The sequence below is a fragment of the Pezoporus occidentalis genome, unplaced genomic scaffold, assembly GCF_034315485.1.
Source record: "Pezoporus occidentalis ecotype Australia unplaced genomic scaffold, CSIRO_AGI_Poc_V1 ctg76, whole genome shotgun sequence".
In the NCBI taxonomy this organism is placed as follows: Eukaryota; Metazoa; Chordata; class Aves; order Psittaciformes; family Psittacidae; genus Pezoporus; species Pezoporus occidentalis.
The window spans coordinates 2,889,335-2,901,807 of NW_026916115.1; the positions used below are offsets into that span (position 1 = coordinate 2,889,335).

The 12,473-nt window shown below is 39.3% G+C and overlaps 1 protein-coding gene across 4 annotated transcripts in view; it reads left to right on the forward strand.

Annotated features, from left to right (window-relative positions):
• COP1 (COP1 E3 ubiquitin ligase) overlaps window positions 1–12,473 on the forward strand; it is a 135,041-nt gene that overhangs the window by 13,350 nt on the left and 109,218 nt on the right. For all 4 annotated transcript variants that reach the window (XM_062602221.1, XM_062602222.1, XM_062602223.1 and 1 more), the window contains 2 exons: window positions 1,229–1,297; window positions 12,058–12,117. In XM_062602221.1, coding sequence (XP_062458205.1) covers window positions 1,229–1,297; window positions 12,058–12,117 — 129 coding nt within the window. The remainder of the gene's footprint in view (window positions 1–1,228; window positions 1,298–12,057; window positions 12,118–12,473) is intronic.

Here is a 12,473-nt window from a genome sequence, read left to right on the forward strand (position 1 = left end):
GTAGAATTAATATTTATACAACTTATGGTTCTGATGGAAGAAAAGTAACCCAAAAATTTGTTTACTGAATACTAGAACTGATACTACGTTATTGCATGGGGACTTGTAGGTAACATTTTTTTGTGGTTCAGTGACGATAAGGCTGGGGTATGGTTTCTAACTCCAGAGTAAAACATTCCTTACTCCCATGCCCTGCCAAGCCTTTTTGTCATTTGTGACAAATCTGGAACAAAGAAGGCACAGGACTGAGTGTATGGGTGCTTCTGAGCAGGAATATCTTTCAAATATACTAAGCCTTAAACAAAAACAATGCTATTGGACACTCAAAGAACAATTTAAAAACATTTTTGCTTTCTAGTGTTACTTGCTTCACTTGTGTTATTGTCCCAGGAGTGTAGAGGAAGAAGAAAATCTCTAAAAAAGTAGTAGTCTTAGATTCTAACTCTTTACTTGTCCCATCTTCTTTGGAGGAATTTTGTGTACTCCTGTGACTTGAACTTTTTTGAGATTATGTTCACAGACCTTCAATAAATATTTCAGTAGTTTGTGAAAATAAGTCTCAATGCTGGGTTAGGATTAGGGTTATTAATGCTGGAATGTAGGCTTTATTTTTCTTGTGCTTCTTGTATCTTGCTCTGTCAAATTTTTGGCCAATTTGGATGAATACATTAAGCTGATGGTTAAGGTAAATCATATGTTGTGGAAAGTTTGGAAAGGGATTATTTTAGTCTCATCAATGACATTTTTGTTGTTTTCCACTCTAGAGGAATCTTCAGCTGTAATCTCTTTATGTAAACACAATTATTAATTTTGGGGGGAGGTGTTTTCTGTATGAATACTGCATGCTTTGTTAACCACAAAATGGATGCTAGTGATCTTCTAGGGTAGAAGATGAGTCTGGGATGAACCTGTATTCCAAAACCAATTTCAGACGCAGTAGCCGAAAAAAGAAAAAAATTTCCTCGTTTGTTTGTTACTGAAGATTTACTAATAAGAGCTGTTAAAATTATTTCTGCCTTCATGTAAAAACTTCCTGTGAGCCAAACAACCTTAAAACCTGTGATGCAAAGTAAAACTACCATTCTTAAAATTGCCTTAATAAACTATTTTCCTCACCTCTGAATTTAAGCTGTTTCTGTGCTAAGTATGGACTTCTGTGGATGAAAGGAATGTTTGTTTCTCTTGATGTATATGGAAGAGTTACACTTCCTTATTTATTGTGTTACAGGAGTCCCATGCTGCCCAATTGCAGATCCTAATGGAATTTCTCAAAGTTGCCAGGAGAAACAAACGAGAGGTAACGGTAGCTTGTTTTGTGTTTCAGTGGGTGAGGTGGGTGTCTGCTGCTTTCTACCAGTTCATTTCTAGTTAAGTGGTGTGTTAGCCTGGTGTTATCTCTGCAGTGAAAAAGGCAAGGTCTGTTTGGGGAAATCTTGGGCAAAGGACATGTGGGTTTTAAGGAAAAGTAATCTCTTTACAGGTGCCAGCTTTTAATCACTTGTCTTTTTGTTTCACTGGTAAAACATATGGGAAGATAGAGATTCCTTGCTGTAAATTCACATCAAATTTTTGAAAAGATTTTTTTTTCCTGTGATGGAAAAACTGAAAGATGCAGGAGGAGTGAAATTGCTGTCACTCAGTTTTCTTTCTTCTAGTCTGTCAAATGACTTAACTAATGCTGTGTTGTGAAAGAATGAATACTCTGTGCTCTTATTTATCTCAAAATGAGAGTTCCATAATGACATATATGGTCTTTCATGGTTTGGAGCTTATAATTTATAATGGCATGTAGTGTATAGGCCGTAATGCCAGAAATATCCCAGAAACCTAGAAAAATGATCATAAAAACAGCAGAAGGACAAGTTTTGGAATCATGGTTTCTGATAAGATGTGAAGAACATAAGACCCAACAGAATGCCTGTAGGGTCAAACTTGAGCCATATAAAAGTGATGGGCGTAAGAAGCCTTCTCCAGTATGGATTGAGGGTAGACTGTGTCTGCCAACAGGTATCCAGGTATCTGGCCTTTTGACCAGACAACAAGGGTACTGGAAAGGAACTAACCAAAGGGGAAAAGTGAGACCAAGATGAAGTTGCATTTATGGAGTATGACACCTACTAGGCAAGGCATAGGATCATGAAAAGTGATGAAAATACTGTCTGTTAAGATACCTTGTCACGAAAATGTGAGAGCCAAGATACTCTCTGGTGTACTAAGCATAGCAGTGAAGGCAAAATGGCGTACTTCTGATACTGTTTAGTATGAATCATACTATTTGTTTCATCCTTCAGAGTTGAAAATAATTGAAAAATACCTGTTACTTTTGGTTTTTTTGCTTAAACAGCAAAGGCTCAAGCATCGCTCAAAACTATTAAGGTATCTTTTAGCTTTCTTTTTTCCGAAAGCTGGTAGAGGTTATTTTGTGGTGGTTTAGTCCTATAAACATTTCAGATCTTCAGAATATCTACTTTCATTTTCTTGTATTCATAATAATGTAGTATTGTGCAGAGAATTTCAGAAGTTTGATCCTTCTTCACTGCAGATCTAATGCAGACTCTGGCCATTGTCCATTGGCACTATTTAACACCTTCCATCAGGGTTCGGTGCACCCGGAGGGACCATTAAGGTAGTGTGGAAGTTTCATGGTAATTGTCTTATCTAGGAGGTGAATTGAGAAGTAGGTGCTTCGGGAGGTTCATACACAGTTTAGCCAGGGTGTTCTTCCTTGAGTAATCCTGTGGTTATTCAACAGCAAGAGTGGGGTAGTACTATGAAGTCAGTGATGACTTTGCTTTCTTCTCCACCAGTTGAAACTGACTTAGAATAACTCTCACAGAAGGGAGAGGCTGTTGATACCTACTTTAGTTTGCTTGTGTTGAGTGGGAAGGTTGAAGGGAAGGGAAATTGCATAGCTTCTGGTTTTTTAACATACCGTAGCGCAAGTGTTCCACCATTGAAGAAACTTAGTTTTGGCTGCAGATCCTACTAATACAGCCTTCGGAATGTCTGAAGCTTATTGGAGCATATAGCGTATTTCACATCCTCTCTGTCCCTGCTCATGTGTTCCCTCTGCTGGCAAGGCTTCCTTGGTTATTTCTTACCCCCCCCTTTATATTCCAGTGTGTTATGTGGACTGTCACATCTCGCATGACTTTTGTGCAGGCCTGTCAGTTCTCTCCTTGCTGTTGTGATTAGTGTCTGGCCTTGCCATTTATTTTGTGGGAAATGAGAACTTGTCAGACTTCCTGCTAGTGATTTTTCTTTTCACTTGGGTAAGAAAAATGAGAACGAGTGGGTGAAAGCATGGAAAATACAGACCAGTCAGTAGGGTAGGAAGATGTCAGAATCCGTCTCCAGCAATCAGGCTATACCCATAGAGTAAATTAAGCCAGTTGATGCTCCCTTTGTTTTAAGTAGCAGGGTCCTCCATAGCTGGTGGAGTTTGTGTCAAGTATTCCTTTCTGGAGGGAGTTTTCTGTCTGAATAATAGAGGAGTTACTATCTGGGAAAGGATTATGGTACTGGTGAAGGTGTATCCAAAGCCTGAGATGCTAGTTCAGAAGCTGAGAAGGGGGTTTTAGGTGGCCATATTAATAATGTGGTAAAGCAGAGGAACGTTATCAGAGCTTCAAAGTTTGCTGGTTTTTGTTGGTTTTTTTTTTTTGTTGAGTTTTTTTTTGATGCTGCAATAGGTAACAGTTTAAGAAATAATGATGGAATTCAGGGAACATGTGTGGATCCTGTAGTGCTTCTATGATGTATTGCACAGAGCTGAGTTGTATGAACATGCTTTATTATGGGGAGGAACACTACCTTTTTTTTCTTCTTTCCTAATTCAAACCTGGTTCTAGTAAAGATGACTGCAAAGTAACTGCAGTTTCACTCAGCCCATAGAATCACAGAATGATTTGAGTTGGAAGGAGCCTAGAGAACCGTTTAGTTCAACTCCCTTGCCTTCTATTTCCAATGTGCTCAAAACCCTGTCCAGCCTGGCCTTGAACACTTCCAGGGATGGAGCATCCGCAGCTTCTTTGGGCAATCTGTGCCAGTGTCTCACCAATCTCATAGTAATGAATTTCCTTCTAATGTTAAGTCTACCCTTTTCTCAGTTTAAAACCATTCCTCCTTGTCCTGTTGCTACTTGCTCTTATAAAAAGTCTCTCATCAACTTTCTTGTAGGCACTTGCGTTGGGAGCCTCAGAGCTGAATGCAGTATTCCAAGTGAACTCTCAAAAGAGCAGAGTAGAGGGAGAGAATTTCCTCCCTTGTCACGCTCCTTTTGGTGCAGCCCAGGATGCACTTGGCTTTCTGGAGTATGAGGACACACTGCTGGCTCATCAGCTTTTCATCAGCCAGCACCCCCAAGTGCTGCTCAGGACTGCTCTCAATCCAACCTCTGCCCAGCCTATAGTTGTGCTTGGGATTGCCCTGCCTGAAATGCAGGACATTGCACTTGACCTTGTCGAACTTCATGAGGTTGGCATGGCCCACCTCTCAAGCATGTCAAGGTCCCTCTGGATGGCATTGCTTCCCTCCAGCATGTCAACATTCCATTCTTAATAAATAAAAAGCTTTTTTTGTGTATGACTGAGAGTGTTTGTTTCAAATTTTTGCCTTAAATGTTGAAAATAATGCAATACTTCCTGGTAGTTTTGTTTCTTGATATGCCTCTTTGAATATTTAATTTACTGCAAATTATTCAATTTACTACTTTGAAAAGTTGTTACATACTGAAAACATAGTCTTTTACATAGAGGCTAGGTACTTTTAAGGCTCTTTTAAGAATTTTTTTTTTTTTGGTGATCCTCCCCCTCTGCTCTGCTCTTGTGAGACCTCACCTGGAGTACTGTGTGCAGTTCTGGTGTCCTCAACATAAAAAGGATATAGAACTGTCAGAACAAATCTGGAGGAGGGCCACAAGGATGATCAGGGGACTGGAGCACCTCCCGTATGAAGACAGGCTGAGGAAGTTGGGGCTGTTCAGCCTGGAGAAGAGAAGGCTGCGTGGAGACCTCACAGCAGCCTTCCAATATCTGAAGGGGGCCTGTAGGGATGCTGGGGAGGGACTCTTCATTAAGGACTGTAGTGACAGGACAAGGGGTAATGGGTTAAAACTTAAGGGAGGTTTAGATTGGATGTAAGGAAGAAGTTCTTTACTGTAAGGGTGGTGAGGCACTGGAATGTCATGCCCAAGGAAGCTGTGAATGCTCCATCCCTGGCAGTGTTCAAGACCAGGCTGGACGAGGCCTTGGGTGAGATGGTTTAGTGTGAGGTGTCCCTGCCCATGGCAGGGGGATTGCACCTAGCTCTTAAGGTCCTTTCCAACCCTAACTATTCTACCGTTCTACTTAATTAGTTAATGCAAGTATTGTCTCAGAGTTAATGTACTTGTGTAACGTGTTCAAAGCGAATGGTTAACCACCTGCAACGCTTCCTTGCTTTACTTGCAAGTTCTGTGGTGTTTTTTAATCTGCCTTCATGAAATGGTGACTTCAGAGCTCATTGGAGGGGTTTTATGTAGAAGAAAACCTTATCTTTGTGGACTTAAGAATTCAGAATAGTGCTCAAGTATTTTGACAAATACCTCTTTCTTGTCTTTCCATAATTTCTCAAGAAGATAAATGTGTGGTTCAGCACCTGTAGAATTTTCTATTAGAAATCCTGTTTTGATGTGTTCATAACTTTCCAAACATTGACCTTTCAAGCTGAAGTTCACTGCATGGTTTTGTTTTTTTTTTTGCAAAGGTATTTGCAAGTCTTTTTTTTTTTTTTTAAAGTTGTGAGTTTGGATTTATTTTGTGTGTGTGTTTTTCAGGGTATTTTTGTTTGTTTGAGGGTTTTTACCTATGGCAATGTGATAAACAAATCCTTGACACTAGTAATGAAAAAAATATCATCTTCCTTTGAAAAAGATTGAAAACAAATGGCTAAAGCTTGAAAATATTTTTTCAACAAAATAACATAGTTTTGGAGGGGAGAAATACATTGAACATACAGAGTCATTGGTTGTCTCTAAGGTGAACTTAGGGTGGCTGTGTGCCTTTCCATATGTGTGCGCAGTTAATTGAACACACATTCTCCACTTTCTTTGACCCAGTGATCTTTTCTGTTGAAATCAAGGATCCAAGGAGTCTGGAAGGTGAAGTTCAGTAATGAAATAATTGACTTTGGGTGGTGTTGGTTCTTGGTTTTGTTTGTGGTTTTATTTTTGTTTGGTTGGTTTGGGTTTTTGTTTCCAGTTTTCTTATTTTCAGGGGAAAATTCATATTTTCATGCTGGAGTTTTAATGCTGTTAGCTGTGTTACGTAAATACTTTTGCAAGTTTAACTTTGTTAGCTTTTAAATGGTCACATTCTTTCATCTTGAACAGCTTGTGAGAGGGCCAATAACACCAGTTAATACAAAAAAATTCTCCTTAGTTTTATATTCATTGCTTTAAAACAAGGCCTTACTAATTGTCTTATCAGGATTTGAGTGTTAAGAAATTAAGTTATACACCACTGTATCTATTGTATATAGAATTTATCCTAAAACATGGTTAGCTCGGCTACCTGATGAAGTGTTTGCTCTTTCTGTGAAGTAGCACCACTGCTTACTGAAGAATACTGAGCGCAGAGTAGTATCACAGATGAAGTTGTACAACATAGAGATGATGTTCCCTAGATGCATTCATGTCACTTTTAATGTTTTCTGGGCTTTTAAATAATGCTACATTAAGTCATTAATGCACAGGGGGACTATGTTCAGCTGTTAAATATCGTGGGACAGAGAAGTAATCCTGAAATGTCTCAGGCTTGTGGCCCTGAATGCCTGCTCAGCACTTCAGAACCATCATTGTTCTTTTTCATCCTAAATGCTTGTATCTATCCAGCTGTCTTCACTTACTCCATATTGTGAGCATGTTAAATACTAAAAATAAGAGGAGTTATTAGTTACTGTGGGATAATTGCAGGGAATTAAAAGCAGGGGTGTCATTACCTTGTGTTAATCACTTCTCCTGTCAAGTCTTACTGTTCTGCACATGCACACATGGATGAATCAACGAATAAGCAGGAGGAGGTGACAGAACTAGAACTCGGTTGTGCTCTTATGTTGTCATACAGTCTTGATTACATTCCAGGACTGCTGAGGTTCATTTTATAGCTATAGTAATATTTTTCCTATGAACTGCACTTAAAAAAAAATGGTATTTAAAATCTGTTTGCATTTCTAAGCAATTCAGTGAGAGACATGAGTTCTCACTGCAGTGATAATAAGTCAAGGATACAACTAATTTATGAGCAGCAAGCTAATCATATAAACATCATTCTGTAATAGGTGATTCTCCTTACTACAGTGGAGAAGGTCTTTCCAAAGAGGAAGATGGGGCAACTGAGTAGCAGGAGCTAAGTAGCATGTTTAGTGATAGATTACTTGCCTTCAGGTTTCATCTAAATGTTTAGACAGCTTTGGTCCCTGCCCCAGATTTTTTTCTTGTGATGCTTTTCTATCATACCCTACCAGTAAGCCTTCAAAGCATTACTCCTGCAACCCAAACTCAGTTTAAGTGAAGAGGGAAATTAAAGATATGAAAGTGGTTTTTTTGGGGGGGTTGTCTTTGGTTGTTTTTTCCTTGGGGGGGGGGGTGGTGCTGGTGTGGCGTTTTGGTGGGGTTATTTGGTTGTGGTTGTATGGTTCGTTGGGTTTTTGGTGTTTTTTCATTTTTTGGTTTTGGTTTTTTTTTTTGTTTGTTTAGTTTGAGTTGTTTTGGTTTTTTTTTTTGTCTGCCAGGCATCTCCTTCCTCTTAACCTTAGGAATTCTGTGTGTTAAACAACTCAACCAGGATGTTATTTTCAAACCTTTGTTAGCTCTTCCCTAATTAAGAAGCAACATTTACCATTTGGAGGAAATGCTGATTAGGGAGAAGTATTCCAGGCAGATAAATGTATTGTAGATGAGCTGCTTATGTGTCTAAAAGGCTTAGATGCCATGTTTCACCAATGAAAGTAACTTGGGGAAGCTCAGGTGCTCTGTTCTTCATACTGAAAGATACCTTGCACCTTTTTCCACTTGTGCAAAGACTTCATAATAGTAAAGTATTATGTCAGACTGAGTGAGATTTGCAATTAATTTCAAAGGCTAAAATCTCTAAGTTCTGAAGATGACTTTCTTGCCGTAGTTATGTATGCTGTGACAGGCTCTGTATCTGAAGCAATAATGGAGGGAAAGCCCAGAGATGGACAAGAATTCCAGCTGCTTTCCAGAGAGATAAATTGGTCTTATTTTCTGTACAGTTGTTGAGGTATTGAGTTCTGTGGGAAGAAATTAATTTCACTGGGTACCTTTAGGAGAGAATTCACTGTTTATACTGAAGTTGACACTAAAGCTTGTTAGTGTTTGTTTCTTCCATAGTTGATGGAAGAACAAGAAACAGGAATAGATCACATTGGATGGCTGAAGTTGTGGGATAGAATGAAGGGGTTATCTACAGAGATGACCTGATTTATCTTCCTTAGTTGGACAGATGGTACTTTTTACCTTGTCCTTGTTGGTGCAATGGCTGTGTGTGCCCAGAGGAAAAAAGATGCTCCCTCTGGTAAGACTCTCATCTGTTTTATCTTGACGTATGGTTTATATTGTGGTGAATGCATGAGGGGTTTGGATCCAGGTGCTTTGTTTAAGCTTCTTGGTGGAATGGTGTTGGTGATTTTATGGTGTTTCTGTAGAAAATAACTTCTGTTCTTTGCTTGTGCTTTATCTAGAACTGTGAACATAGTTGTCAAGGGTATGTGACTCTGTCTCTCATGCATTTTTGTAGGCTGTATCTGTGGCACCGGGAGGCTCTGCTGAGCTTTTAGTTTGTTGCAAATGTTTAGACCTGGCACCAGGAGACCCAGTCAGGACTGTTCATTCTGCTGTGCAAACACAAAGGATGAAGCCACTGCTGAGGGGCTACAGTCCAGAAAAAACAGGAAGCCCAAGGATGAAACCTCAGTGTTGTGCCCGGCTATGCTTTTTAGTAGAGAGCCAACTGAAATCAAACTGACTGTGACCTGGTGTTTAGCATTATGTAAGTTGAAACTAGTATTTCTACCCCAAGAGCCTTACGTGGAAATTCAGTATTATGGCAGAGTATCTCTGTCTCTGAGCAGCTCTGACGAGGGGATTTCCCTTCAGCCACATAATCCGTCACAGAATTGCCTTTGAAGAACTCTTTGTATGCCCTTCTAAGATAGCTTAAGACTTAAACTAGAGGGTTTTGGGGGAACTACCTTGTGGGTGTGAAAGGGGTTTGCATCTGAAAGGTTACCTAAAAAAAACGATATGAAAGCCTGCGTTTCCTAGTGTGGTAGCTTCTTGACTTGAATGTCTGGAATTCTCTTTCCAGAACTTATAAGAAACATTGACTATTTCGAGGTTCTTCTGTATGTATGTGTTTGTGTATAATGTGGACCAGAAGGTTCATTCAGTGGAGTTAAATGATGAGGTTTAGCTGCTGAATTAAAGCCTTCTCTGTGTCCACGTTGTCCTTTTTAGTTCTGGGAAAGCATCTCTCTCTGAGAAGAGAGTTTTTATAGTATATGCGTATGTTTTAGCATACATTTCAGTGTTCATTCTAAGTGGTTTTGCTGACTTAATCTGAAGTTTGACAGGCCTGATTCTGCCCATCACCGGGACAGGCTTGGCTTGTTTTTGTGCCCAACATAGTGAAAATCAAATTAAGGGCCCATCAATCTGGATATACTGCAAGGACTATAATTCAGTTAGCTTTCCTGAAATGTCCCTCAATGGCTGGTGATTATAAATGAGTAGCCTCATTTTTCAAAGTTTAATTGGAATGAATGTGGGCTGATTTAAGATCTTTGGTAGATTAAAGCTAAACCATGGAACAATTGAGCCAACCTACCACAAGAAAAAAAAAAAGTCTCAGTGTGGAGACTCTTTTGGTGCTGATGGTTTGAGAAGACTCTTCCTGAAATAAACATGAAACACACTTGCCAGTTTTTAGACTTGTTGTTTTTTGGGTAACTTTATGATAGGTTCAAATTGCTTGCCTTAATGTAGTTAGAAGAAAGAATTAGTAATGAAAGCCCGAAATCTTGTACTTCTGGCTCTGTGCAATAGTTAACAAAAGCTGGCCAGCAGAAAAGGTCTCTAAAGGTCTCCTGTTGATGTGGTGGCAGCAACTGTCAGTTATTTTTTAGTTGTCCAGTTTGGCTGTGAGCCACTCCATTGTAGAATAACTGATTTGCTTGCTGTAACTTTGGAACTTCTGAGTGGTTTTGTAACTACTTTTTAAATGGGATTTATGAAAGTGGGGGACTAATGGTATTTGTCTGCTAGAACTGAGTTCAGGCAGCGCCCGTGCTGTGTAAGTGTCACTTAACTTTACCACTAATCTTGGAGTTGTAGCACCACCTGCTATTCTTGCTGTAAGTTTTGCATGTGAAAATGGAATTATCTGTTATGCTGTAGTGGTTTGTAAATGATCTGTGGCAGTCTAGTTTTAAACCATTAAACTTGTGCACTCTGTGACTCAAATACAAACTGAAACATTCAGAGTAGAGAGATAAGGGTATAAATACAATATCACCTCATTCCAAAGAAGAGGACATTTTAGGAATAGGTGTGGACCCAGCAGTCCTTACTTTGTCTTCAGGAGCTTTTTTGTTAAAGTTGAAAGGACAAATTAAAATGGTGGATTATCTAATGCAGAGCACACAGATATTTGTAATGCTTATCAATAGTGGGGTTTTAAGTTGGTTTTGTTTAAGAAAACTTTCTGCTGCTTAAAGGATCAAACTTAAGCACTTGAATAAGTCTTTGGGAGTAGCTTGCCAAATATTTGTGGGAATATATAATACTAAGAATAATGTCTTGCAATGCTAGTAACTTTGGTTTAGGGCAGTTTGATATTCCTTGGTAAATTCAAAATGACAAACTTTCCTGGCCATTATGGAGTGTTGTGCTTAATAAGCTTTCAGTGGACTTGCTAACAGCTTGTAGGTATAGGCCATAGTGCTAGCTGTCTGTAGATTTTTTTTTTTACTGTGAGTTGAGGAGAGTCAGGTGGACTGCCAGTTCTCAATATTTTCATTAGGCTTGTGTGTATTAGTGAACCAGGCTTGCACTGGAGCAGAGTTTTGCCTGTCTAAGTCCAGACTTTGAACTCAACTACAGAAGTGCATGTGTTTGAGTCTTGCAAGGCTGGGTACAGGCTGTGTGGGGGTTTGGATGGGATATTTCTGCTGAATGAGAGTGGGAATTAGAGCTGGTAAGTAAATGATGCTCTTGCTTATGGAAAAACAACTGTCAAGCCTGTAGCTTCACAGCTACTAGAGATTAGAGAAGCCAGGTTGGCTGAAAAGTGATTGAAAAACCTGAAAAATATTACATGTAACACAAAGAAGGGAAAGGGGATGTTGGCTGGTGAGGCGGGAAGTGCCCTTCTGGCCCTTTCAGGGCTAGCCTGAAGTTAGCTAGACTGGAGTTTCTCATGTAATCTGAGGTAAGTATCACACCTATGAAGGAAACACCACGTGGTGCTTGTTTGCTGCCAGGAGCAGATCTCCTGATCGTCATAATGGGGGGCTTTTGGCCAATAAAAAGATATTATCAGTAAGTTTAAATTGTCAAGTGGCAGGTTAACTGCTAGCAAAAGAAATATCCTTAATACCTTTTAGCAAAACATTTTGTGTTTTATTGAAGGGTGAAATGATCCCTGTCTTTCACGGTGGTTTTTTTATGTTCAGTGTTTGTGAACCAGTTATAATTAACTTGCATGAAAGATGTTAGAGGAGTTTAACAGTATTAGTTTGAATGGTGCGGGTCTCTGTGATTGATAACAAAGTACCTCATGTTCTTGGTTTGCATTGTTTTAGAATAACAACTCTGTCTTGAATGTGGCTTATGTGTACGTTTCTGTTAATCTATGCATATGAGCTTCTTACCTAGTGACTTTTGAATTGTATAGCATGCTAGTTGAGATAGTTCAGGTGCATCTCTGAAAAGACTGTAATTTATCTTGGTAGTGGTGCAGTGCAGATTGATTGAGGCTTCTGTTCTCTTATCCACAGCAACTGGAGCAGATCCAGAAGGAGTTAAGTGTTCTGGAAGAAGATATTAAACGAGTAGAGGTGAGGTGCCCAGACATTGCTCTGACTCCGGCATTTTTTCATTTTCATCAAGCTGTCTGCCTTGCTGTGGAGCTGCTGTATTAAATTTATGGCATTTGAGGCAGTAATGGGAAAATGAACAGATGACGTTCTTTAATTTGTTCATTTAGTTGATGTGTGCAAGCTGCAGGTTGGTAAGAGGGAGTTTTGTTGAAACCTCGCTCTTACATAATTGTATTTTTCAATTTCTTTGTGTTGGTAGTATTTTAGAGTAATAGAAATGAACAGCTAGTATACTGACCATAACTTACGATTTTTGTATGTTTCATTGTTCCGTATATTTGCACAGGCTGCTTAAGTCTTAGCAGCATGCCATT